The 24,243-nt window shown below is 40.0% G+C and overlaps 1 protein-coding gene across 2 annotated transcripts in view; it reads left to right on the forward strand.

Moving 5' to 3' along the window:
* Positions 1-24,243, forward strand: part of PDE4D (phosphodiesterase 4D) — a 1,264,832-nt gene that overhangs the window by 279,712 nt on the left and 960,877 nt on the right. Inside the window, exon 1 of one of the 2 annotated variants that reach the window (XM_018065510.1) lies at positions 10,537-10,648. The exons of the other annotated variant lie outside the window; for it this stretch is intronic. Coding sequence (XP_017920999.1) covers positions 10,554-10,648 — 95 coding nt within the window. The 5' untranslated portion in view covers positions 10,537-10,553. Of the gene's footprint in view, positions 1-10,536; positions 10,649-24,243 lie in introns of those variants that run through there. 2 annotated transcript variants of the gene reach the window in all.

Consider the following 24,243-nt stretch of genomic DNA (forward strand, 5'->3'; position numbering starts at 1 on the left):
AAATTTTTCTTCTTTAATTGATTCCTTCCATTCATGAAAATGGTATATCTCTATACTTATTCAAGTCTATTGAAAAGATTTTTAAAATTAAAAAACTTTTCCATAATGGTCTTATCATTTATTACGTTTATTCCTAAGAATTGTATGTATGTATGTATATTTATGTGTGTATGTATATGCAGCATTTATCTGTTGCCTGTAAATGGAAGAACAATTGAGTCTTATAAATTAGTCACCCTTCTAAACTCTCTTATTCTAATAATTTTTCTATAGATTCTGTGTTTCATATGTGGATAATGATACCATCAGAGAATAATGAACCTTGTTCCTCTTTTCAATCCATATTATCTTCAATGTACTGTGTATGTGTGTGTGTGTGTGTGTGTGTGTGTGTGTGTGTGTGTGTGTAATCTTATTAAGCTGTCTATGATCGATGGCTTAATTTTGACTAGAAGTATTGCAAAGAGTTGACTCATTGGAAAAGACTTTGATGCTGGGAGGGATTGGGGGCAGGAGAAGAAGAGGACGACAGAGGATGAGATGGCTGGATGGCATCACTGACTCAATGGACCGAGTCTGAGTGAACTCCGGGAGTTGGTGATGGACAGGGAGGCCTGGCGTGCTGCGATTCATGGGGTCGCAAAGAGTCGGACACAACTGAGCGACTGAAATGAACTGAACTGACCTGACTGATTTATAATGAGCATTTGTATCTTGTCCCTCACAAAAGATATTTCTAATATTTAAGCTAACATCTTTTCAGCTCTCAACTGCTATACTAGATTACCTACCCACTGATATTAAACAACTCATCCACTGACATTTTCATTTCAAAAGTTCTATGGTGAGTTTCTCCCTTTGTCACCCAGGCAACTCACAGCTTTTCAACTCAGTTTGGCCAGGGCTCAAGTTCAGGCTTTGATACTAAACAACTACCTGAACTTAGGCCAATGCTTACCTGGTTGCCTTCCTGAGCTTCAGCTTCCTCATACGAAAAATGAAGTTAATGCTAATAATCCTCCATTTTAAGGAACCCGTTCATTACAATATTCAACTCAATTTAATAGGAACTCTGTAAAATGAAAAAATTATCTTTATATTTTCTGAAACAAGTGGAAGATGAATACATTTTGCATACCAATATCTACCATGTTACTTTTCAGCATCTCAAAGTGTAAGATTAAGTCTTCTTAACATACAGACTCTTAACTATTTTAGTCTCTGCTAGTTAGGCCTAATTTCATAGTAACAGGCTACCTTCTTATAATCTCTTTTTCATCTTTGATATTGAGAGTGACATTTCAAGGCACAGTGATTCTTTTTTTGAATTTAACTATCAAACACTAGAAGTTTAGCACCCTCTCTTAAAAGCCAGCCAGAAGCTTTTGACAGATGGACATTTAGCACCTGAATAATTATCCTTCAGTTCTCACAAATCAGTTATTTTGAAAGTTCTATGACATATTCTGAGGGGTCTGGTAATATCTACTCATTTTAAGTGTATTACTGCTGTATGACTGACCATGATTTTTTAGTTATTTTAATGAAAAAGCAATATACAGCTTCAAGGACTAATGAATATCTTGTTTTCTTATGTATAGATATATACTGTGTATATATATGTAGAGAGAGAGAGACAGAGAGACAGAGAGAAGTGTAATCTCTTTCCCTGAAATAAACATTTTCTTTACTTAGAATAAAAATTTGTCTCCCAGGCATAATTTCATATTTTTCTACATATTTAATAATCTCTCTTCAATGAGGCATAGTCTTTTGAAGCCATTTTCAATGATTATTAGGTGTCTGATTCAATTTAATTAAGCCTAAAATTCAACTCTGTGTTGCTCTGAATGTAAGTGGCAAATTCACCATTCTTACCATGACCTACATGGTCCTCCTTGATCTGTCCCCATTTCCAAATAGCCTCCAGCTCACTTCATCCCAGGCCATTCATCAGCTTGCTATTCCTCAAATATAACAGACTTGCTGTTAGGTTGGGGTCTGTGCACTTGCTTTTTCTATAGCCTGGAACACTGGCTTACTCCCTTACTTTCTTCAGGTTTTTACTTAAATTCTACCCTATCAGAGAAGTCTTCCTTGATCACCATTTACAAACTCTCAAATATCATACTCTGAGTTCTTAATTTCTGTCAGTTTGTTTTACAGCACTTCACCATATCAAACATATTTATATCTTTGCCTGGTGTTTATTCTGGCCTTTCCAGTTAAAACAGAAGAGCCAGAACTTTTCTGTTTTATTCAGTTATTTTACTCCAGAACTTAGTGTTTGGTTCGTATTTAGTGTTCAATAAATACTGGTTGAATTAAGTAATTAATGTTGAGACAATCAGGTGCACAGGTGTTTTCTATGTAGAGTTAGGTCACAAGGCTACAGTCAACATCTGCAGGAGACTGGCACAAACCTTTTAGTCTCTGTTGAAAGATTCATTATGATTTTCAAAATGTTGAAATGTAAGAAAGAAGTGCATTGTTAAAAAGATTAAATAAAATAATGCATGAGAAGTGTTTGGCAGAATGCCAAAAGTTAAAGACTCAGTAAATGTAATAAACCTCCTTCCATCTAAATTCATCCTTTCCCATTTCTCTCCTGTCACAATGGAAATGTTGTCTTTAGGCTTATTGTTGTTGTTCAGTCGCTAAGTTGTGTCTGACTCTTTGTGACCCCATGGACTGCAGCACGCCAGGCTTCCCTGTCCTTCACTGTCTCCCAGAGTTTGCTCAAACTCATGTCCATTGAGTCAGTGATGCCATCCAACTATCTCATCCTCTTTTGCCCCCTTCTCCTGCCCTCAATTTTTCCCAGCATCAGGGTCTTTTCCTTTATGTTGGCTCTTCTAGTCTTTTGTATTACTTAAGGCAAAGTCTTCCATTTGTATCTTAGAGTTTAATCCACCCTCACCTTCTCAGAGACAACACTTACTTTCCTTATTCCTCTCATATCCTTGTTTTGCATCCTACACATCAACCCTAAAACCTTAAAACCAAATCCTTGATTTGCATCCTCTTTGCATCAACCCTAAAACCTGGTCCACCCAGAAAGGGTCCTTAATGATAATTGACACAAAGTCACCCTATTACCTTAAGGGGGCACTTCATACGAAGTGATTCATCATTAGATGTTTGCATACTGCCTATCTGTCCTCACAGATTTATAGAATCACTTACCATTTTCTGAATGTCCAATGCTGCATAATTTCTCCCATCTCTTAAGCTTTTGCCTATGTCAGTTTCTGCCTAGAATGCCTTTACCCTTTGACATTCCCCAAGGTATACACATACACAGTCACACAAATATATTCATGCAAAATGAGATTAGCTAATTCTGATTTGCACTTGAGGGCTTAGTTGTATCCAGCTTGGATATAGCTCTTTCATCGTGAAGACTCACTGAGTCCTATGAATTGAATGTCCCTCCTGTGTTTCCACTGCAGACACTACATATCTCTATCAACTCTCCCTCTCTCCTTCTCCTTCTGTCTCTCCCTCTCTGTATCTCTCTCTTCCTCCTACCCATCCTCTTTCTCTGCCCCCCTCTTTTCCTTCCCCACCCACTGACTTACAGCTACTAAGCTCCTTGAGTACAAGTATTTTTTATGTTAATTAATGAAACACCAAAGTCTACATGAGAATTGTGTTCATACTCAGTCCCTCAATTGTGTCTGACTTTGTGACCCCATAGACTGTAGCCCGACAGGCTCCCCTGTCCATGAGATTTCCCAGGCAAGAATACTGGAGAGGGTTGCCATTTCCTCCTCCAGGGGATCTTCCTGAGCCAAGGATCAAACCTGCATCTCCTGCATTGGCAGGCAGATTCTTTACCACTATATAAGCTACACTTGTAACTTAAATTGACAAGTGGAGTGGTGTCATTACAAAGCTACAAATTTGCTTTCTGGTAGTACTGAAACCTGTGTGTCAACCAACAAGTTGCTGCTAAATTAGCATTAATGTGCTAGCCAAAGGCAGATATGCTTAAGATAAGCACTTCTTACTCTAACATTTATTGCATATTCCTGTTTGTTTCATATTAGAGAAAAAGTGACTGGAAAATGACTTAATATATCAGAAACAATGGGAAGGAGAATTTAGTACTAGTATTTATAGTGGTAATATTGACAATACATACAACTTAATACATGTACAGACTTTCACAATTTTCAGAGTGCTTTTATGGCTTTAGAAAATACTAAAAACATCAAAAATCTAGGGAAAATCTAGGACTGAATGCATCCTTTGGTTATTTCTAACTAGGCACCTGATTGGCCTTATGACAATATTGCTAGTGAAAAATTTTCAACTTTATGCCATCTGTTTCACATTTAATTAATGCATCCTATTAAAATAATACAGGTGTTCAAGTATACATAGTGTGTGAGTGAAGTTGCTCAGTCGTGTCCAACTCTTTGCAACCCTGTGGGCTGTAGCCCACCAGGCTCCTCTGTCCATGGGATTCTCCAGGCAAGAGTACTGGAGTGGGTTGTGTCCTTTTCCAGGGGATCTTCCCAACCCAGGGATCGAACCCAGGTCTCCTGCATTGCAGGCAGACGCTTTAACCTCTGAGCCACCATATGCAAAAACAGACTCATAAGGAGAACAGTATAGAAGTTCCTTAAAAAACTAAAACTAGAGCTACCATATGATCTAGCAATCTGACTCCTGGGCATATATCTGGAGAGAGCCGTAAATTGAAAAAAACAAACAAACATGTACTTCAGTGTTCATAGGAGCACTATTTACAATAGTTAGGACGCAGAAGCATCCCAAATGTTCATCAACAGGGGAACAGGTAAAGAAGATGTGGTACATACACACAAGGGAATATTACTCAGCCATAAAAAAGAACAAAATAATAGCCTTTGCGGCAACATAGATGGACATAGAGTTTGTCACACTGAGTGAAGACAAGCAAAGACAGACAAGTATCGCATGCTATTGCTTCTATGTGGAATCTAAAAAGGGGGGGTACAAATTAACTTATCTGTAAAGCAAATGGAGGCAGATGTAGAAAACAAACATAGTTAATAGGGGCTGCTGCTGCTGCTGCTGCTGCTGCTAAGTCACTTCAGTTGTGTCCGACTCTGTGTGACCCCAGAGATGGCAGCCCACCAGGCTCCTCTGTCCCTGGGATTCTCCAGGCAAGAACCCTGGAGTGGGCCGCCATTTCCTTCTCCAAGGCATGAAAGTGAAAAGGGAAAGTTAAGTCACTCAGTCGTGTCTGAATCCCAGCGACCCCATGGACTGCAGCCTACCAGGCTCCTCCATCCATGGGATTTTCCAGGCAAGAGTACTGGAGTGGGGTGCCATTGCCTTCTCCTAACAGGGGCCAAGCGGGGATAAATTGGGAGATTGGGACTAATATATACACACTGCTGCTGCTGCTGCTGCTAAGTCACTTCAGTTGTGTCCGACTCTGTGTGACCCCATACTAATGTATAAAACAGATAACTAACAAGGACCTACTGTATAGCACAGGAAATTCTACTCAATACTCTGTAGTGGCCTATATGGAAAAAGAATCTAAAAAACAGTGGATATGTGTATAAATGGATTCTTTGTTGTATACCTGAAACTAATACAACACTGTAAATCAACTATACTCCAATAAAAATTATGTTTCATTGAAATCCTCCTCCCATCACCAAGTTAGAAATAGACTCTTAGTTATCATAACTTACCATTTATCATTTACTTTTGTGTTCTGGATAGAAATGATGCCTGCTGTCTCCTAGCTTTCAATTGACAACATTTCTACCAGAACGCTCCATCATTATTGACAGCAATGTTCTCCTTGTTAATTGCCCAGCAGCATATTGAGTGACTGACTGACTGGCTCTCTAGGGCAGATTTGAAAGGCATTGGCAAAACAGGACAGTGATAGTGAGGTACAATACTCTCTTTCTCATGGTAATGGCACCAACTAACTGCTTATTTAGGTTTGTTCAGAAAAGAATACACTGATCTTTTACCTGGACTTCTCACTTTTTATACAGATGTGTTTGATGATAAGTAGTAAAAGCTGTCAAAAATGCTCTAAATGCACCCGATAATTGGAAACACCCTCTTACACTGTGCCCATAAAACCGCATCTATGATCACTCAATGGAAAAAAATGGATAATTTATATTAAAAGTGGACATATAAGCATGGAAAACCAATGAATCAGTGGTATGTTCTGGTTGTTTCAAAAATGACTAGCCAACTCCTAGATTAATGAAAAGATTTTTTAAGTAGATGACTTGGCATGCTCATTTTAAACAGTAATAGTTTCTTTTGACAAACAGACAACTAGAGTAATAGATAAAATATATTTTTTCATGAGATCTGGGCTTTTAAACTGGTTTTCTCAGAAAGTAAGTGCCATAGGAAAGTCAACAAAGAGCACCTGGAGTGTCTTTGCAACCACATAATAAGGGAGTAGGTCTGGATCAGTAGTTATTGATATATTGAAATTAATTGATAACCTAGATAGCATATTCAAAAGCAGAGACATTACTTTGCTGACTAAGGTCCATCTAGTCAAGGCCATGGTTTTCCCAGTGGTCATGTATGGATGTGAGAGTTGGACTGTGAAGAAGGCTGAGCGCCAAAGAATTGATGCTTTTGAACTGTGGTGTTGGAGAAGACTCTTGAGAGTCCCTTGGACTGCAAGGAGATCCAACCAGTCCATCCTAAAGGAGATCAGCCCTGGGATTTCTTTGGAAGGAATGATGCTAAAGCTGAAGCTCCAGTAGCTTGGCCACCTCATGCGGAGAGTTGACTCACTGGGAAAGACTCTGATGCTGGGAGGGATTGGGGGTAGGAGGAGAAGGGGATGACAGAGGATGAGATGGCTGGATGGCATCACAGACTCGATGGACGTGAGTCTGAGTGAACTCCGGGTGATGGTGATGGACAGGGAGGCCTGGCGTGCTGCGATTCATGGGGTCGCAAAGAGTCGGACACGACTGAGAGACTGAACTGAACTGAACTGATTGGTATATTGAAAGTTTTTTTTAAGTACTCTTGTCTGGGTCCTACCCTGAGAAATACTCATTTCATTTGTTGTGGCATGTCAATGATTTCTAAATTTGTCTGAACCAGAATCACCTGGCAAACCTGGTAGCCATACAAAGCCCAGTGTCGTATCCTAATTCAAGGGACCAGGGCCTTGCATGCTTGATTTGCTCTTCAAGTGATTCTGATAACATCCTAGTTCAAAATCACTGGTCTAGCATTCAGCATCAGACATTTTTAAGTCCTCCAAGTGATACTCCCTAGATGCAGCCACAGTTGGGGACCACTGATGAAAATAATATTTAGGATTATTCCAAGTCTGGCAGGAATAATCAAATTTCTAGCTTTTGTTAAACATTTATTGTATATAAGATATTGTGCTATTATTTCACTCAGTAATCAGCAGACTCTGAGAAATAGTAATAGTACAATCTTGCATTTTAAGAGAATGAAGTGTTCATAACTCAGCTAGAAGCGAAGTTGCTCAGTCGTGTTCGACTCTTTGCGACCCCATGGACTGTAGCCTACCAGGTTCCTCCCTCTATGGGATTCTCCAGGCAAGAGTACTGGAGTGGGGTGCCATTTCCTAAGGTGACATGAATAAGAGGTGATAGGCTAGAATGCAAGCTGTCTTACTTCAGATATCATACAATTAACTATGAAATCAATAACCTTGTGGAATTATAAGAGAAATTGAAAACTCTAAGTTAGGAACACATTAGAACGTAGTACTTAAATTATTTTTTATACTTAAATATATACTTGTAATTATATAATTAAAAGAAAGAAATCATTTTATAAATAAATGGAGAATATAGGGAAAATGTTTATAAATTAAAAGGAAGTCAAAAGTTGACAGTTTTAGAGAAGCAGCTTCGATTTCAATTATTCTATTTATTCTAGAAAGGAGACCATAAATTGCTTGTACTAGTAGTACTTGAGGGGTGAACATAAGAATTACATATAAAGATATTTTGTCATAGATATATTGAGAGGAAAGGTGGTAAGCATTTCAGAGGAAAGAAGAAATGTGTACACTTCTTAGAAATGGTTCCAGTTGTTACTAACTCAATGAACTGGGGGGGAAAGCAATTTATACTCCATAACACTTCTTTTTTTCTCCTTACATGTTTGGAAAGATATCAGTTCAATACCTTCCTAGGCAGGGAAAATGCGTTGGCCACTGCAGTTAGTCACAGTTGGGTCTGTGAAGGGGAGAGAGAGTGCCTCAGTCAAGTATCACTACGGTTTTGGTCATATAAAGAGGAAAGTGGCACATGGGAGACTGCCCTGCTCCTCTCAGGACACAGCGTTTCTCAGGTTTGTGAAAAAGACACATATGTCAGAGTGCCAACACCAAAATGTTGGAAGAAGGGACATTTCCTACCACACACACACACACACACACACACACACACACACACACACATGCATACACACACACACAAAAACAAGGGAAAAAACCCAGAAAGAGATACCGAGGGTCTTTTTGCACAATAGCAAATTTAATTGCTCCCAGTTAGAGGGGACGCTTGCACATTTTATAAACTGCCCTTACTAACGAGCAAAGTTTGCATTTATTTTTGTTGATGTTATTTCCTGATTGGTGTTTACACTGATCATTCACTGTATGGAGAACACTGAATTTTCAGCACTCTGGAGAGTCTGTGATGTGGTTCCTGATTCTGATATTTTGGTATTCACTACATGGTGTGCCTAAAATGTGCATATTCAATTATGTGAAGATTGAGTGTGTGCAGAGAACAGAATAATTATGCTGCCAACAAGCCATTGTGAGCCCTAAATGTATTTATATTTCAAATAATGGACGGTTCTGTGGTAACTCCCACAAAGACTAATTTTAGGACTATTTTAACAGTGAGTAAATGACGTGTGATCTGTAAGTAGTGTAGCATTATTTTTAAAAGGTAAAGGAAAAAGTATCTATTATTCTGAAATTCTCTTGGTTTCTCCAAAACATTTAACATGGCAGGGAAATACTAATTAAAGGAAGACAAATAAAAATTGAGGTTGGATTTTAGTGTCAAATGTGACTAATTTCTGTGGACTAATAATGATACAACATGTTTTAGAACACATTGGTACTAGAGCTGTGTTCTGTTGAAAGTGGCTGGAAAGGCAGAATTGCAAGCAGGTGCTTATGGTGGAAACCACTGAAGATAACCAGAGGCTTGTAACAGAAAAGATAACCCAACCTAGGGGGCTTGCCTTGATTTCCAACTCGGACCACTCCTGGAAATCTTCATCACGGAAGCAGCAGCAACACAGCTACCAGCTGGAGGGAAGATCTTTAAGAAGAAACTTTGGGTATTCTCCCTGCTATGATCCACATACTACTTAATCCTATGTCAGGGGAAGAGACTGAATTAATCCTAATATTGGATCCTCGCCCAGATCCAGTTTTTCAGCGTCGCATGCATACACCATCCAGGGCAACTTTGCCAGCTTTGCCAGGTCACATCCCTTTTCTCTGGAAGCTCCAGCATGGGGCTCATCGTCAACAAGCTCTGATAATCAGCCAGGACCCACCCAACTCCATTTCTCCAGGAGGACTGAGGCAAGCGGGAGGTGAAGAGGAAACCTCGGGGGCAGTGGGGGGCCGTGGAGGGAGGGAGGCGGGGGCAAGGGAAGGGGAAGGATCAGGAGGACAGGTCTGACTCCTGACTGGCTGGGGTGGTTGTGGAGAAAGTCACAGCTCAGGCTCACCAGTCAGGAGCTGTCCAACTTTTCAGCAGCTCCGGGATCAAGGTTCGGGTGCCCTGGACCGAGGAGGCGGCTCCTCTGGCCGCTGCTGCTGCTGCTTCTGCAGCTCCAGCTGCTAACAATTCCTGCTATCACCGCCGGCGCCGGGAGGAAGGAAGAGAAGAAGAAAGGGAGCACCGACCATTGGCGAAGCCGCGCATCTCGCGCCTTAGTCTTGGAGACTTGGGGAGCCCAGGAGCGTGCCTGTGGCACAAGCACCGTGGAGGGAGCCCTGTCGTGTTCTGTGACCTCTCCCGCTGGCAGAGCCCCCTTTCGGTCGTCTGGAGCCTCTGGCGGCTTCAAGTGGGAAGCGGAGCCCAGCCTCAGCTCGGCTCCTGAAGCGGCGGCGGCGGCAGCATCGGGGAGGCGCTCTGGCCGGCGTGGTGAACCCAGCTGGGCAGCAGGGCGCGGAGCCGAGAGCCACGATGGAGGCGGAGGGCAGCAGCGTGCCGGCCCGGGCGGGCAGCGGCGAGGGCAGCGACGGCGCCGGCGGGGCCGCGCTCAAAGCCCCCAAGCACCTCTGGAGGCACGAGCAGCACCACCAGTACCCGCTCCGGCAGCCCCAGTTCCGTCTCTTGCACCCCCTTCACCACCTGCCCCCGCCGCCGCCGCCCTCGCCCCAGCCCCAGTGCCCCCTGCAGCCACCGCCGCCCCCCCTGCCGCCGCCCCCGCCGCCGCCCGGGGCGGCTCGCGGCCGCTACGCCTCGAGCGGGGCCACCGGCCGCGTCCGGCACCGCGGCTACTCGGACACCGAGCGCTACCTGTACTGCCGCGCCATGGACCGCACCTCCTACGCCGTGGAGACCGGCCACCGGCCCGGCCTGAAGAAATCCAGGATGTCCTGGCCCTCGTCGTTCCAGGGACTCAGGCGGTGAGTGGAGAGCGCCCCCTCCCCTATTCAGGCAAGGGGTCACCTCCCCAGCTCTCAGAATCTCCTCGATGGTCCATTTACCCATGCCTTCCTGGACCCTGGGCCAAATTCTATTCTGGGCATCGCGGGAGGGCCAGCAGGGGCGTGTCTGTCCTTGCTTGAAAGGTTACTATTCAGGTGTGTGTAAGAGACCCCAAAAGTACGGCATCAATGTTGAGTGTGCATGTGTGTATGAGAGAGAGAGATTGAGCTTCCCAGTCGTGTAGACCACCCATCCCTCTCCCCTCCCCACCCACTTCCACCCCACCCTGGCGAGTGAGACTTTAGGAGGCGAATTCCGATTTCTCTGGCTGGTGAAGGAGAGGGGTGGGGTGGGGGGCGTTGAGCCAGGAAAACACCCAGTAATCTGTCTACAACCCCAGAGTAAGGCGGGGTGGGGTGGCGGGGCAGGGGTGGGGGAATGGGCGAGAAAGCTTGGTCCTACAATTGCAGTAAAAGCTTGAGAACAACTCTGTCAAGTCGGGAAGTAAATTGGACAGCGAAAGGGGAGAACAAACACGTGGGTGACTTGGAGAGTTTGGAGCAAAATGTTCAGCAATCCTTAGGAGAGGAAAGGAGGGAGAGATGGAAGGAGGGCGGGAGCGAGGATGCTGTGGGAGTTACACTGTCGGTGTGTGGTGTGTGCAAGCATGTGTGTATCGAATGGTCCCTGCAGAATCTCAGAAAGAAAGCACCTCGTTTTAGCAGCAGGCGAGTTCGTAGAGATCTGATTGCAGTGATTTTCCCCTTAACATAACGTGCTCCGGAAGACGGGGCATAGAAGTGGCATTTCACCGGAGTTTTAATAGATGCCTACCGCTCCAACTCCAGGAAAATATTCCAAGAGCGAGACACAGCTGCTCTGAGGAGTTAGCTCCAGATTCTCTCCACTCAGGAACGGTGGTGGAAGTTGGGCCCCTTTTCAGTCCCTTTCCTGGCAACTGGAAACAGCTCCTTTTTCCCGTGTCCCGGGCCCTCAAAGCCACAAATCCCCTCCCCCACACGGACAGGCGCGCACACAAATGTTTCAGGAGCTGCAGATCCTTGGCACACCTAATGGCAAAGCAGGGCTCTCGTCACCTCTTAGGCTTGGGCAGACATTGATGGACTGCCAGTGCAAGCCACATACCTGTCTGATGGGCAACTGTAAACTGTACATCAGGGTTGAGTATGGAAACAGGAAAACCTGAGACTGGAATTGTTTGTCCAACAGTAATTGACAGTAGGTTGGATTTATTAGAAAATCTTAATAGTGTTCAAATATGTTTTTCTGAGTTTCCTTCTTCTCTCCCTCCAGCCAGCCATCCCTCCTCCCTCTTCCTTCCTTCCCTTCTCCCTCTCTTTCTTTCTTTTTCCTTCCTTCCCTTCCCTTGTCTTCGATTCCCTTCCTTCCTTTCTTTAATGAGCATGTCTCTCTGGGTTGTATACACTATGGTCAGCGGGAATCCAGCCAAATAGAATATCCCAACCCTGACGTGCATACACGCAGGTCCTCACACCCTCTGCCTTCGTCTTAGCCACAGAAGGACAGACATTGTTCCTGGTAATGTCATCGTACCTGTTAGATAAGAAGAGTGAAAATTATAGTTACTAATGTCAATTCAGATCAATTTAAATGCTAAAGATTGGTGTGATTTGCAGATGTTTGTAAAATTAATATGCAAGTTTCATTTTTAGAGTCCAGACTGCTAAAACCCATATGTAGCTTTACTCTTTGAACAGGTGGGTGTTCTCCACTTGGGCTGAACAGTATATATGTGGGTCCTCAAAATGGAATAAAGGCAAGCATGGCACTTTGTATGTTTGACCTAGGGATAAAAGATTATGAGACTGAGCTCTTGCTATATGGTTTAGTCTCTCTGTTGTGTCCGGCTCTTGCGACCCCATAGACTGCAGCCTGCCAGGCTCCTCTGTCCATGGGATTCTCCAGGCAAGAATGTTGGAGTGGGTTACCATGCTTTTCTCCAGGGGATCTTCCTAACCCAGGGATTGAACCCAGGTCTCCTGCATTGCAGGCAGCCCCCTTGCCAACTGAGCCACCAGGGAAGCTGCAGCCATTAGTAAACATTAAATAAGAATAAGAGTTCTAGTGTACATACTCTATGGGTTGATTGACTTTGTAGAGCCTCTTAATTAACTTCATTTATTAAAATAAAACAATATGTTTGAGAGTGTGGAGGGAGAAAAATGAGCTAATTGAAACAGAGGTATTGCATTGTTGATTTGAATTTATTTTTTGCTCTGTTCTCTACACTGATTAATTCTTCTACTTGAAATTTGTTAGTTAAATGGTTCACCAAAAACTAAGCTGTATAACATTTACACATAACTTCCACTGTGGTTCACCTGATAAATCATGGTTGTTCTATTTAAGGATCTTTACATCACTTATGTATTTTCCAAACACTTGAACACTGCATTTCAAAATTTCCTTAATATAGTTGCTTTTGCAAATAAATGTCTTTTACAAGAAAGTGTGGTTATTACTTGCATTCTTTAAAGAGAACAGTAGCAATGCTTAAAAATTATCCCCAAATTGCATTAATATTTGAACTCATTAACAACACTGAGATGAAATGGTACTATGTCCACTTTATTGATAAGAACACTGAGACCTAGAGGATATGAGTAACTTGTTCAGTAACGCATGGCCTTTGAGTGTCAGAGCTAAAACTAAAGCCTAAGTCTCCTGACTCAACATAGGTGATGGGTGCTGCTAAAATAAATGCGTGCAGAACCTGGGTGTGTTGACAGAATCAAGAAAGATATAAAATGGAATATGAAGTTTATATTGATTGATACTACAGTTCATAAAGCCCAAATGAACCAAATATGAAATACGGTTTAAATCTACTTTGAAAAGAAATGACAGAAAGCATAAGCTATGGAAGCAGTGAGAGATTTTAACCCTTATTTTTAACTTCTGCAATCCTGGCCATGACACTTGTGTTAATGATTACAGGAGAGGCAAACCAGTGGATCTATTTACTTTATACAATAATATAATGATAAATATAAGAAGTGCATTATCAGAGAATCACATATAATCAGAAGATTTCAGGTTGTTTTCAATGATCGTCTAAGATGAAATAAGCATGTGAGACATGGGCAAGGAGTGTATGTTTGTGTGTGTATTCCTGTAAGCCATCTAGGTGGAAGGCTTAAGCTGTCTGTCAAGTTAACGTCTCTGAAAAAGCCTCATGGATGGATGGATGAATGATTCCCTATGGATTATTGAGAAAAATGTGTCTTTTAAAAGGCTAGTTTTAGAATGTATAGCAGCATTTCCAGATATTACGATCTTGACTAAAATTCCAAGAATTAGTTACAGTGTGTAAAGCAAAGAGAAAGATGTATATATACTTGGTTGAATGAAAAAAAATTGTATAAATAGGAAGGAGGCAATCCTCAGACATTTCATGATCCATTCTTTTGATTCCATCTGGAAATGTAGGTATGTTGAATAAATTTTATATTAAATTGTATCTAACAAGGTAGATCCATTTTTTTAAACAATGTGAAAGGAATTTGAAATAAAATTACCAGAGGAATGCCTTTATGTTACGAAGAGAACCAAATGAAATATTTTTTAAATTAGTGCTTTTTAATATATATATATCAAATTAGTCATTTTAACCAGTAGTTCCTCAAAGTATAACAACTGTTTAAACTGATAAATGATTTACTTATTAAATTTCTTTTTACACAACAGAATATTTTCTTTAGATCAGTCTTTTCTAAATCTGCAAGAGTTGTATATTCTCAGTAACAAATTAATGCTAAACATCATTAATCATCAGAAAAATGCAAAGTAAATCCACAGTAAGATACCACATCACAACTGTTAAAATGGCAACTATCAAAAACACAAGAAAACAACAAATGTCGGTGAGGATGTGGAGAAAAGGGAACACTTGTGCACTGTTGGTTGGAATGTAAATTGGTATAGCTACTATAGGAAACAGTACGGAAGTTCCTCAAAAATTAAAAATACAAATACTATATGATCCAGAAATTCCACTCCTGGGTATGTACCCAATGAAAAGGAAAACAGTAATTTGAAAATGTGTATGCATTTGTATGTCCATCGCAGTATAATTTATAATAGCCAAGATATGGAAATGGTCAAAGTGTCCAGTGATGGATGAGTAAAGAAACTGTGATAATAGATGAAGGAATATTATTCACCCATTAAAAAAGGAATGAAATCGTGCCATTTGACAACATGGATGGACCTTGAGAACATTATGCTAAATGAAATGTCACAGAGAAAGACAAGTACCAAATGTTCTCTTTTACATGTATCATCTAGAAAAATGATAACTAAAACAAAAAATAAGCTCACAGAGAACAGACTTGTTGCTAGACATGGGGAGTTGCTGACAAATTTTCATATTTAAATTTTAATAAGTAAAGACATTAAGGATATTATTTAAATATTTTGTGAATAAGAAAGCATGGCAAAATTAATGTTTTCACATTTCCTATACATATGGGCAAAACAGTATTAGACTTAGAAAAAAAAGCACTGATTTCAATGTTTCTGTGTGTTCTGAGACTTTTGGTGCATCAGAAGAAAAATATCATGAATCCATTACATTTTTTGTTCTGAAATTGTATACGTTCCAAGTATGGGATGGAAAGGGGTGAGAGGAAGGAGGTAGAAGAGAAAAAAAGGTAAGAACCTATCTGCCAAGCATGGAATATAGGTAAGCCCTTCTCTGGTTCTGATTGAAACATCTTGGTCCAGTTGCCCACTTAGGGAGTAGTGACAGGGAAATCTATAGCCTGCAATATCCACAAGATACATTTCTCCAAAACTATGCTAACTCTGTAGAAATGTCAAGATGGGAAGGGACTTAAATTTAAGCTAACCTGGGCTACCACTGCCCAGCTTTTACACTTGAAGAAACATGTATCCTGCGGGGTTACATTACTTTACAGAATAGTTTCCAGGAAGAATAAGAACTACAATTTATAGCTACTGTATATCTCTCATTGTGGCTATGTTTTAACAATGACTGTCCCCGTTTCCCAGGTTATAGCCTGAAACCAAAAGTTTAAAAATTACTTTTAAAAGGCATTTGTGAGTAAATGGGATATTCAGATATTGGCAAGAGAGACCACTTCAGAAAACAAAATACTCTTTCTCTTTCCAACTTGGATGCATTCATACACAGCACACACACACGTACATCCAGTAATGAATTGGTCACTAATTTCTATCTCCAAACTTTAATAATGTGGTTTTCAAAAAGTATCTTGGGAAGATTTCTTAAGTATCATGCAGTGTAATAATCAAGAAAGACTAAACCCTGTTAGTAAATTTTGGTAGTTATTCAAAGGCCTCAAATCTAAGAGGGGTATAATTATGTCCCTCTTACAGCTTATTTTCCATCTACAAGTTTAAAAATACGCAATATGTGAGTCTATAACTTGATTGCTGCTAGTCCAGGCTCATAGCAAGAATGTTGCTAAGGGATTATACCAAATAGCACTTTATTATATTTCAAAAGATGTTGTGGTTATTTTTACCCTGAAGAACATTTTCCTACATTTAAAAATAGGAAATCTAAATTTTTCCAAAGAAGAGGGCATTTCACATTTTTTTTTAAATTCATCAGCTAAATTGATTTGACCCCATACACTCACATACCACCATCACCATGACCCTTAGCAAACCACTTCGGAAATTAAATAAGAAATAAGGTATGTTTTTTCATCTGAATACACATTTACATTTGTTGATCTATTTCAGTGTGTGTTGTCACTGTTCATCCAGTGGTCTCAAGCCAGTGATATCCTTAGGCTTTTCCTCTCCCTTAACTCTTGAATTTCAGAGACATCAAGATCTTTTGATTCTACCTCAGAAATATCTCTTGTATTTTCCACTGTAATTTTCATCTGTCTCCTAAACTGTTGCAATAACTTCCTAAAAGGTCTCCAACTCTGATCTCCCCTGACTGTAATCTATTTTACACTCCAAGCCACCCAATCTCATCCCCTTGTCTGAAATGCTTGGATGATTTCTTTTTGCCTGCAAGACAAAATCTCAATTTCTTAGTCTGACTTTTTGAAGTGTTAGCCCAGTCTCTTTCTCACAGAAAGTCTTGCCATCCATCCTCTTCTGTAAACCTCATAAAAATCACCACACTGAACTGTGCTAAGCTCTCTGTGCCTTTTTACACTTCTTTCTTTCTGAAGCTTTTTCTTCTTTCTCAGTTGCTTTCCCCATGCATCACCTCCTCCTTATCTGTTTGAAAAAACTCATGAAACTTTTCAAAGTTAGTTTATATATTACCACTTGAGTGGACATTGGTACAAACAGAAGAATCTTTTTCTCTTCTGGGCTTCCACATTGCATTTTTGCATGAATCTCTGTTCTAGCAGCTACCAATTACAGTTTTGTATCTGTCTCCCTCATTAAGCACAGTAGGACCTTGTGGAGAGCATGGTTTATATAGACGCTCATCAAATAATGAGCTTTTAAATGAGGAAATAATAATGAAACCTTGCCTTTTCAGTCTGTGCTCTCTCAGAGAGGGTATATTTGATTTCCTTAATAATCTCTATGAAATAACAGAGCTGGTGATATTTTGCTCATTTTATAGGTGATCTAAGAAAATATAGATTCTCCCAGGAATAGACGCATGTACATATTCAAAGACAGAACTCAGACTTTAGCCTTGAAACTCCCAGTCCGGTAATCTTCATCATACTGCGAGATATATGTGGGTTGGTACTGGATGAGAAGTAGCCTATCATTTGACTAAGACTATGAAGGCAGAAATTATATTAATTATGAAGGCTGAAAATCTAGCTTATATGAAAACAGCATCAGAATGAAAATAATTCTAATGGAATCATGTCGCCATTTTTCTTTAGAGAGATTCCTTTACAGACTAAGTTCTTAACTGGGTTCTTTGGATCTAAAGTGAAAGTGAAAGTGAAGTCGCTCAGTCGTGTCTGACTCTTTGCGACCCATGGACTGTAGCCCACCAAGCTCCTCCATCCATAGGATTCTTCAGGCAAGAATACTGGAGTGGGTTGCCATTTCCTTCTCCAGGGGATCTTCCTGACCCAGGGATCGGACCCAGGTCTCCCACATTGCAGGCAGACGCTTTAACCTCTGCACCACCAGGGAAGCCCCCTTTGGATCTAAAGGATCTGTTAAAAGGGGAGTGCATATTTTGGGGAGAACATTTATCAAACTCTCAACAGGTCCTCCATTGACAAACTTTAAGGTACTGTGTTCTAAAGTGAACTAAGTCATTGAAATTCACTAAGGGAACAATTGTAAGAACATCACCTTCCAATGGAGTAATAGTCTCGCTGAAGTGACTGAAAGATTCATTTGAAATGAGATTTTTAAAAAATGAAACACTTTAGGCAGATAAAATCAGAACATATCATATATTCTTTTAGTTGAAATAACATGATATTAACTTAGGAATAAAAAAAGTTTGATGGAACTGAATGAGACCTATGTATATATGAAAATTTAGAATTTAATAAGGGCGATGTTCCAGTTAGTGAAAGCAAGATAAAGTATTTAAAATATGGTGTTTATTTCTTGAAATAAAAAAGTTCCTTACCTAACACCATTTTAAAAATCACTTGAAATCAATAATAAAATTATTAAAAACTTAAGATTAAAAATAGACAAAGGACATAAAGAGGTAATTCAAAATGGAAGAAAGATTAATGACAATATACATTTGAAAAGGTTCTCTACTTTGTGGATAAGCAAAAATAAAAATTAAAACAGCAATTTCATTTAATTTTTCATATATTTTAGAAAAAGATTAAAAGATGAATAATTCAAAAGGATTGCAGAAGGCATGGAGAGGTAGGCACTTTCTAATATGCCTTAGTGGAGAGTATAAATTAGGAAAATCTTGGGAGGTAATCAAATAACGTGTAGGAAAATTTTTAATGCGTATACCTTTGATCTAGTAATGTCATCCTTGGGAACTTGACCTAAGAATATAATTGAACAAAGAAGCAAAGAGGTACTACATTGCAATGTTGCATATATAGTAAACATCTGTAGGAAACCAGCCAAATATCTTTCAGTAGAGAATTGGTAAAATAAATTATGTAATATCTGCAACAGAAGAATACTAGATGAAGAATGAGAGCGATCTACGTGAACTGAAATATAATTATAAACCCTATGAGTTGTTAACTGAAAAAATAATTTAAGGGCCAGATAGAATATACTACCACTCACTTGTGTGTTTTATGAGTACTCATATTTATACATACGAGGTTATGTGAGTGTATATGTGTGTGCCTGTTTATATAGACATGCGTGTATGCATATTATCATAGGAGTGGAGTTGTTGTTCAGTCGCTCAGTTGTGTCTGACTCTTTGCGACCCCCATAGACTGCAGCATGCCTGGGTTCCCTGTCCTTCACTGTCTCCTAGAGTTTGCTCAAACCCCTGTCCATTGAGTTGGTGATGACATCCAACCATTCCTGCCTTCAATCTCTCCCAGCATCAGGGTCTTTTCCAATGAGTCAGTTCTTCGCATTAGGTGGCCAAAGTACTGAAGCTTCAGCTTCAGCAACAGTCATTCCAATGAATATTCAGGACTGATTTCCTTTAGGATGGACTGGTTGGATCTCCTTGCAATCCAAGGGACTCTCAAGAGTCTTCTCCAACACCACAGTTCAAAAGCATCAATTCTTCGGTGCTCAGCTTTCTTTATAGTCCAACTCTCACATCCATACATGACTACTGAAAAACCATAGCTTTTACTAGATGGACCTTTGTCGGCAAAGTAATGTCCCTGCTTTTTAATATGCTGTCTAGGTTGGTCATAATTTTTCTTCCAAGGAGCAAGCATCTTTTAACTTCATGGTTGCAGTCACCATCTGCAGTGATTTTGGAGCTGAACAAAATAAAATCTACCACTGTTTACACTGTTTCCCCATCTATTTGCCATGAAGTGATGGGAATGGATGTCATGATCTTAGTTTTTTGAATGTTGAATTTTAAGCCAACTTTTTCACTCTTCTCTTTCACTTTCATCAAGAGGCTCTTTAGTTCCTCTTTTGCCATTAGGGTGGTGTCATCTGCATATCTGAGGTTATTGATATGCTTATACTTTCCCCCCAGAAGGAAAAAACAAACAAACGCTAATTGTTAAAGGTATGAGAAGAGAGGATGGTTAACAGAGATCTCTGATGTTTTATGTTCCTTTAAAATGAGCATCTGTTGTTTTTATAATAAACAAAAGATATATTTTCTTTTTTAAAAAATCTAATATTTTCCATTTATTTAGGTTAACTTATTTTATTTATATCTGACTTTTCTTTCCTCCCTCAAAAGCAAATGATTATGTCACAAAACAATTTCGTAAAAGGTAAATTGAAGCTGTCAAACAGAAGAACGTGTAAGTGCCTGAAAATAGTATGCAATAGGGAAGCAGAAATGCATGCCATTGATTCTTGAGTAATTGGTAGAAATGAATCACAGATTTGGTTCTGAGCTTCCTATCGGCAAATCCAAGGAAGGAAATGCTGTCAGTTCAAGATTCACAGTAAGTTAAAGGAATTATGAATTGTTTAGAAGAATGCATTGGTGTTAACTCTGAAAATTAAAAGTACTATCTCTCCATGGACCTTTCAAAAGGATACTTGTGAAATGGTGTGTATGTTTTCAATAATTTTCCTACAGTATATAAAGCATTAGATAAGTGTGAATGTGCTTGTAACTATGGCTATTATAAACCTACATAGTGATGACCCGATGTCAAAAGGCATTTCATTGGAAGTCCATCAGCACTGGAGCCTCAAATAGCATTCTTACCAGTAGTTTCCCTTTAGTGCTGAATGCTGTGTGTGCTCTGCTAAATATAGCTGCATTTTCCAGCTTGGAGAACTCCTCTAAACTTCATCTCCACTATTCAATGTAAAAACCTTGTTCTCATTTGGTTACCCTATTTTGATTTGGATACCCTATTTGTTCCCTGGTTTCTAGAGAAGCTACATTTTAGGTTTTCTTTCCCCAGTTTTTCCCTCAAATGTTGCTTTGTGACTTGGTTGGTCCCTACAAATGTGCTTAGTCACCCAGTCGTGTCTGACTCTTTGCAACCCCATGGACTGTAGCCCACCAGGCCCCTCTGTCCATGGGGATTCTCCAGGCAAAAATACTGGAGTGGGTTGCCATGTCCTCCTCCAGGGGATCTTCCCATCCCAGGGATGGAACCCAGGTCTTGTGGATTGCAGGTGGATTCTTTACCAGCTGAGCTACCAGGAAAGCCCTACAAACGTAGCCCTCAAGAAAATCCAACTTGGTTAGCCCTCAAGGTTGGCTCAGAATTCTGGGATACCATAGCCCAAACTGGGTCCCACTTATTCATGACATGAGAATGGAATCAAAGGAATAAGAAAATTCAGTCTTGGTATCCAGCTGTCTGATTTTCTGGCATGATCACCTACTTCTCTACATTTTCATAGATTGTCTACTTCAGTAGAATGCTCCAGAATAAACCAGTTACTAATGTAGCCTTGATAAACACATGGATTTGTCCTAACTGTAGATCAGTTAAATGGTAGAAATTACTCAAAATGAGGTGGATGTTTTACACTAAGCTATTTATAATCCTCCTCTCTGAAAACAATTAGAGAGGCACAGCCTTTGTCTATTGAGATTGCTTCAAATTCACAGCAGTACTGTGATCATTTGCCTACTGTTATTGTTAGCAGGCAGGTATGCTTCCAGCTCATCTGGAAGGAATTTAAAACCACTAGAATAAAAAGTGAAAGTTGGAAGTGTTCTATATACATTTTTGTTTTACTACCACTTGGAATCATTCCCACCAACTGGGGTCTTTCGGTTGTATTGAGAATCAGGTTATTATCTAATGACCAATAGCCAGGGGTCTCTACTCAAATCATATAGCTGCTCATCATGGAGGTTTCTAGTACAGGTACTAAATGTGAATATGTGTGTGTGCTCAGTTATGTCTGAGTCATTGAGACCCCATCGTCTGTAGCCTGCCAAGCTCCTCTGTCCTTGGGATTTTTCCAGGCAAGAATACTGGAGAATGTAGCCATTCCCTTCTCCAGGGGGTCTTCTTGACCCAGGGATTGAACCTGTGTCTCTTGCATCCCCTGCATTGGCAGCCAGATTGTTTATCATCTGGGAAGCCCCACAGATACTGAATAAAGATCATCAAATACTGAGAAATACTCATGCTGTTCTTAGCAGGTTTTTTGAGAAGTAATAAGTAGTATGAGATGATACTTGTATAGAATGTGGGTATAAGACATTCATACTTATATTAATAACTAAGAAGCTGACATATATACCAACTGAAATAGCCAATAAGTCAGAAGATCCACAGTTTGTGGGAAAGAGAATGTTCTCTATAGTTTCAAAAAACCAGACCAATCTTTGTGTCTTTGAACCTGCCCACACAAGGGCCTCTCTTCACATCTACCACAGATGCCCTTTCCTTCCCATTCAATAGCTTTGATAACATCTATTCATACTTCAGATCACAGCTCTAACATCATTTTTCCAGTGAAAACTTCTCAGGTCCCCTAAACATATTGTAATACCTTATAGTTTTTTAATTGGACACTTGATGTGAAGAGTATATCAACAGTACTTTTTATTAAAAAAAAAAAGAAAACCCAGCTTCTTAGTGAGCTTTAAGTCCAGTTCAGTTCAGTCACTCAGTCGTGGCTGACTCTTTGCAACCCCATGAACCGCAACTGCGATTCATAGGGTCGCAAAGAGTCGGACACGAATGAGCGACTGAGCGACTGAACTGAACTGAAACTGAACCGCAGCATGCCAGGCCTCCCTGTCCATCACCAACTCCCAGAGTCCACCCAAACCCATGTCCACTGATTTGGTGATGCCATCAAACCATCTCATCCTCTGTCATACCCTTCTCCTCCTGCCCTCAATCTTTCCCAGCATCAGGGTCTTTCCAATGAGTCAACTCTTCGCATCAGGTGGCCAAAGTATTGGAGTTTCAGCTTCAGCATCAGTCCTTCCAATGAACACCCAGAACTCCTTCAGAATGAACTGGTTGGATCTCCTTGCAGTCCAAGGGACTCTCAAGAGTCTTCTCCAACACCACAGTTCAAAAGCATCAATTCTTCAGCGTTCAGCTTTCTTTATAGTCCAACTCTCACATCCATACATGACCACTGGAAAAACCATAGCCTTGACTAGACAGAACTTTGTTGCCAAAGTAATGTCTCTGCTTTTTAATATGCTGTCTAGGTTGATCATAACTTTCCTTCCAAGGAGCAAGCATCTTTTAATTTCATGGCTGCAATCACCATCTACAGTGATTTTGGAGCTGAACAAAATAAAATCTGCCACTGTTTCGGCTGTTTCCCCCATCTATTTCCCATGAACTGATAGGACTGGATGCCATGATCTTAGTTTTCTGAATGTTGAGTTTTAAGCCAGCTTTTTCACTCTCCTCTTTCACTTTCATCAAGAGGCTCCTTTAGTTCTTCGCTTTCTGCCATAAGGGTGGTGTCATCTGCATATCTGAGGTTATTGATATTTCTCCCGGCAATCTTGATTCCTGCTTGAGCTTCATCCAGCCCAGTGTTCTCATGATGTACTCTGCATAGAAGTTAAATAAGCAAAGTGACAATATAGTGAGCTTTAAGACACGACTATATGAGTAACTGAAATAACTAGACCACTGAACTGGTTGACCAGCTTGGCCAGAAAGTTCAATGTAATGTTGACCAAAAATTTTTCTTAATTGATTGGACAAATTAAAGTATTGATGATGTTGGATCAGATACTCCTTTGAATGTCACAGCGTCTGCTGGAGCTCATGAAACACTTCAGAAATATTTAAATCCATCAAGAATCTATTAAAGACGTAGAGAGGGTTGGTAGAAAAGGAATACATAGACCAGCACTGGCCATCAACCAGGCTGGCAGCCTGTTTATTGGTTTGGATGCTGCTTGTGTCTAAGCATTTGCTTTAAATATTTGATGTTATTAATTAATGAGTATTTTGGATTTTCTGTCTATTATAAAAATCTGCTTATAAAAATGCAAGCATGTGCACTACAGTATTATTAACGAACATACAGATTTTGTTCAAATTTCACAAATTTTTTTGCTAGTGTCCATTATTTATTTTCATACTGATCCAAGATTCCACATTGTATTTAGTTGCACTGAGCAGCTTTAGCAGCATGCAACAAATTCTCTTTTTATTTGTATTCTGTTATAAATATTTTCAAAATGTCCCTGTTATGGCTTCTTAGATACACTCATCATTTAAAAATGAACATTTAATTTCTAAATCCATGAGACTTTTAAAGTATCTTTCATATTAATTTCTCACTTAAATCCTTTCTTCTCTTTAATCACACTCTCTGTTTTTTCAGTCTTATAGCTTGATTGAGGCTTTCAATGACTAAGTCAAGATCTCTCTTGGTAAGTGTCACCTCGCACTTGAAAATATGTGGGTTATTTTCAAATATCTTTTGATATTGATTTGTAACATAATCCCGCAGTGATAAGAGAACATACTCTGAATGGTTTCAACACCTT

Source organism: Capra hircus, chromosome 20, assembly GCF_001704415.2.
Source record: "Capra hircus breed San Clemente chromosome 20, ASM170441v1, whole genome shotgun sequence".
Lineage (NCBI taxonomy): Eukaryota > Metazoa > Chordata > Mammalia > Artiodactyla > Bovidae > Capra > Capra hircus.